At 28.6% G+C, this 2,206-nt stretch overlaps 1 protein-coding gene across 2 annotated transcripts in view; it reads left to right on the plus strand.

The window, feature by feature from the left end:
- The first annotated feature begins 581 nt into the window (after positions 1-581).
- The window catches only part of LOC108580313 (dynamin-like 120 kDa protein, mitochondrial), a 5,337-nt gene continuing 3,712 nt past the window's right edge, over positions 582-2,206 (plus strand). Inside the window, exons 1-5 of one of the 2 annotated variants that reach the window (XM_017944038.1) lie at positions 582-714; positions 1,001-1,244; positions 1,326-1,461; positions 1,551-1,682; positions 2,124-2,168. In XM_017944038.1, the coding sequence (XP_017799527.1) occupies positions 686-714; positions 1,001-1,244; positions 1,326-1,461; positions 1,551-1,682; positions 2,124-2,168 (586 nt within the window). In that variant the 5' untranslated portion in view covers positions 582-685. The remainder of the gene's footprint in view (positions 715-1,000; positions 1,245-1,325; positions 1,462-1,550; positions 1,683-2,123; positions 2,169-2,206) is intronic. The other variant, XM_017944039.1, reaches the window with a different exon arrangement.

The following is a 2,206-nucleotide window of genomic DNA, read 5'->3' on the forward strand; positions in this document are numbered from 1 at the left end:
AGTTCAAATATAACGACATTTGCAACGTATTTTTACTTTTTAGCATTCATTGAGTAATTGAACTTTAATTTTATTTACGTAAAAAGAATATTACATACACAACAAATCATACAATTTTTGTAACATTCACTTAAATACAACTGGTAATTGAAAAAAATTGTGCCTTATGCTATTGGCCGATTTTAAATGTTAAATTTAAGCTTCAAAAAGCGCGAATTCAAGTCTAACATTATACTAACAGTATAAATCCGTGATTTTATTCCATCTGACAAATGTTTATTCTATTCTAGTCTAACGAACAAATTTCATTAATATAAAGTATATTATAAGTATAATATGATTTCAGAAACGAGAAAACTTAATTATGTCGTGATTATTTTATTGTGCTGACAATTTCATTTGTTGAAATTTATAGCCGAATCCACATCATTGGCAAGTAGAAATGGCCACATATTTTCGCGCATGTGCTCTTTCAGTCTCTTTTTCACAATGCCTGTGTGAATCGTTAGAATAGGTCGAAGTCGGAAAGAATGAAATGTTAACATAATAGTCTCGATTCATGTGAATTTTAGAGGAGTTTTACATCATTAATTTGATATTTTATATATGATATATATAACCAATTGGAAAAGTATATTTTAATAATCATTTTCCTGAGCTCAAAGCTCGAACAGTGTCCTGCATCATGAAACAAATTTTTTGTGGTAAAATAGGGTAAGGTCGATGTATATGAAAAAAGATTTAAGTTTGACAAAACTCTGTAATGTGGGTTAAATTTCATAACGTACTTTCGTTATTTATATGCCAAGTTTCGCAACTTTTAGGTTATGTTTTAATATCTAATCATTTTCATAAAACTGTCAGAATTTCTGTTTCTTGAGTACTTCATCGTTAGTAATCTTTCTTTTTTCATTTTATTTTAATTTTTCTTGTATTTCTTGATTTGAAATACACATATGTTTGTACTTAAGCAAAAAATATTCAGTGTTTCTTTTTACAGAGACAGGATTGTTCTAGTTCCAAAGACAACACGATATCCTGTACCCATATTTAGTACAAGAAATTTAACATCAGGTAAAATGAACAAAGTTTATAGACCATTATTAGCAACACCAGATATACGTTATTTTGGAAATCCTAAACGTGGATATGCAATGTTTATTGGAAGAGTTTTAAGAGGGGTATTAAAGGTTCGATATCTTTTATTGGGTGGTGCAGTTGGTAGTGGAGTAACTTTACAGAAGGTGATTAAAACAGCAATAAAAATAAATGCTCTTTATATACACACACACACACAATATTCATAAAACTATTTTTCCTTAAAGAAATATGATCAATGGAAAGAAATTATGCCAGATATGAGCTGGTTAGATAATATATTTCCTAATGAAGAGAGATGGAAAAATATTCGTGAATCACTTATATCAGTTAAAGAAACATTATCAGATAAGATGGAGCTTGGTAAGTATCAGAATATGCAAAAAATATTTAGTATATGAAAACGTGAGGCAAAAAAATTAGAGACATGAAAAATGGACAAATACAAACAGATCCACGTATAAAGCAGTATGGGGATGCTAAATATAGGGAATACAAAGAATGGTTTAATCAGAGACTGGATGATGCTATCAGGGCAGCTGAAGTTAATGAAAATCAACCAGGTGTGGATATTTTCAGTAATCGTGAGTTGGCAGTGGTTGTTTTTTTTTATTCTCACATTGCATACAAGAAAGTCCTAACATTAATGCTACAAACATTTTCCTATATCCCATTAAGTTTTTAATTTGCCTGACGTTTTCTAGCCCAATTACTTTGCAATTACCTTTACATAATATACTTTTAGTGTCATTTATACCACAAATATATAAATGATACTTAAAATAGTTTAGAAATTAAATCTTATGTTTCAATAAATAAATTTTTAAATTCTTAATTATGTAAAAGCAAGAAAATAGTTTTGTCTGCAAATGAATGGAATTTCATATAATTTATTTTATAATATTTTGTTAATATGTTAGTTTGTAGCATAGAATCCTGTAATTCTTCCTCATTGCTATCAAAACACTCTTCACTATGTGCATATATTCATTTAGAAATATATTATTATGGTCTGTTCTGTTCAGGTATATTTGATGCAATCTCAACAATAGTATACCAACTTTATTCAGGTGTGTAAAATGCTCGGGATTATCTGCATATTATTGTC

Source organism: Habropoda laboriosa, unplaced genomic scaffold, assembly GCF_001263275.1.
Source record: "Habropoda laboriosa isolate 0110345459 unplaced genomic scaffold, ASM126327v1 scaffold9, whole genome shotgun sequence".
In the NCBI taxonomy this organism is placed as follows: domain Eukaryota; kingdom Metazoa; phylum Arthropoda; class Insecta; order Hymenoptera; family Apidae; genus Habropoda; species Habropoda laboriosa.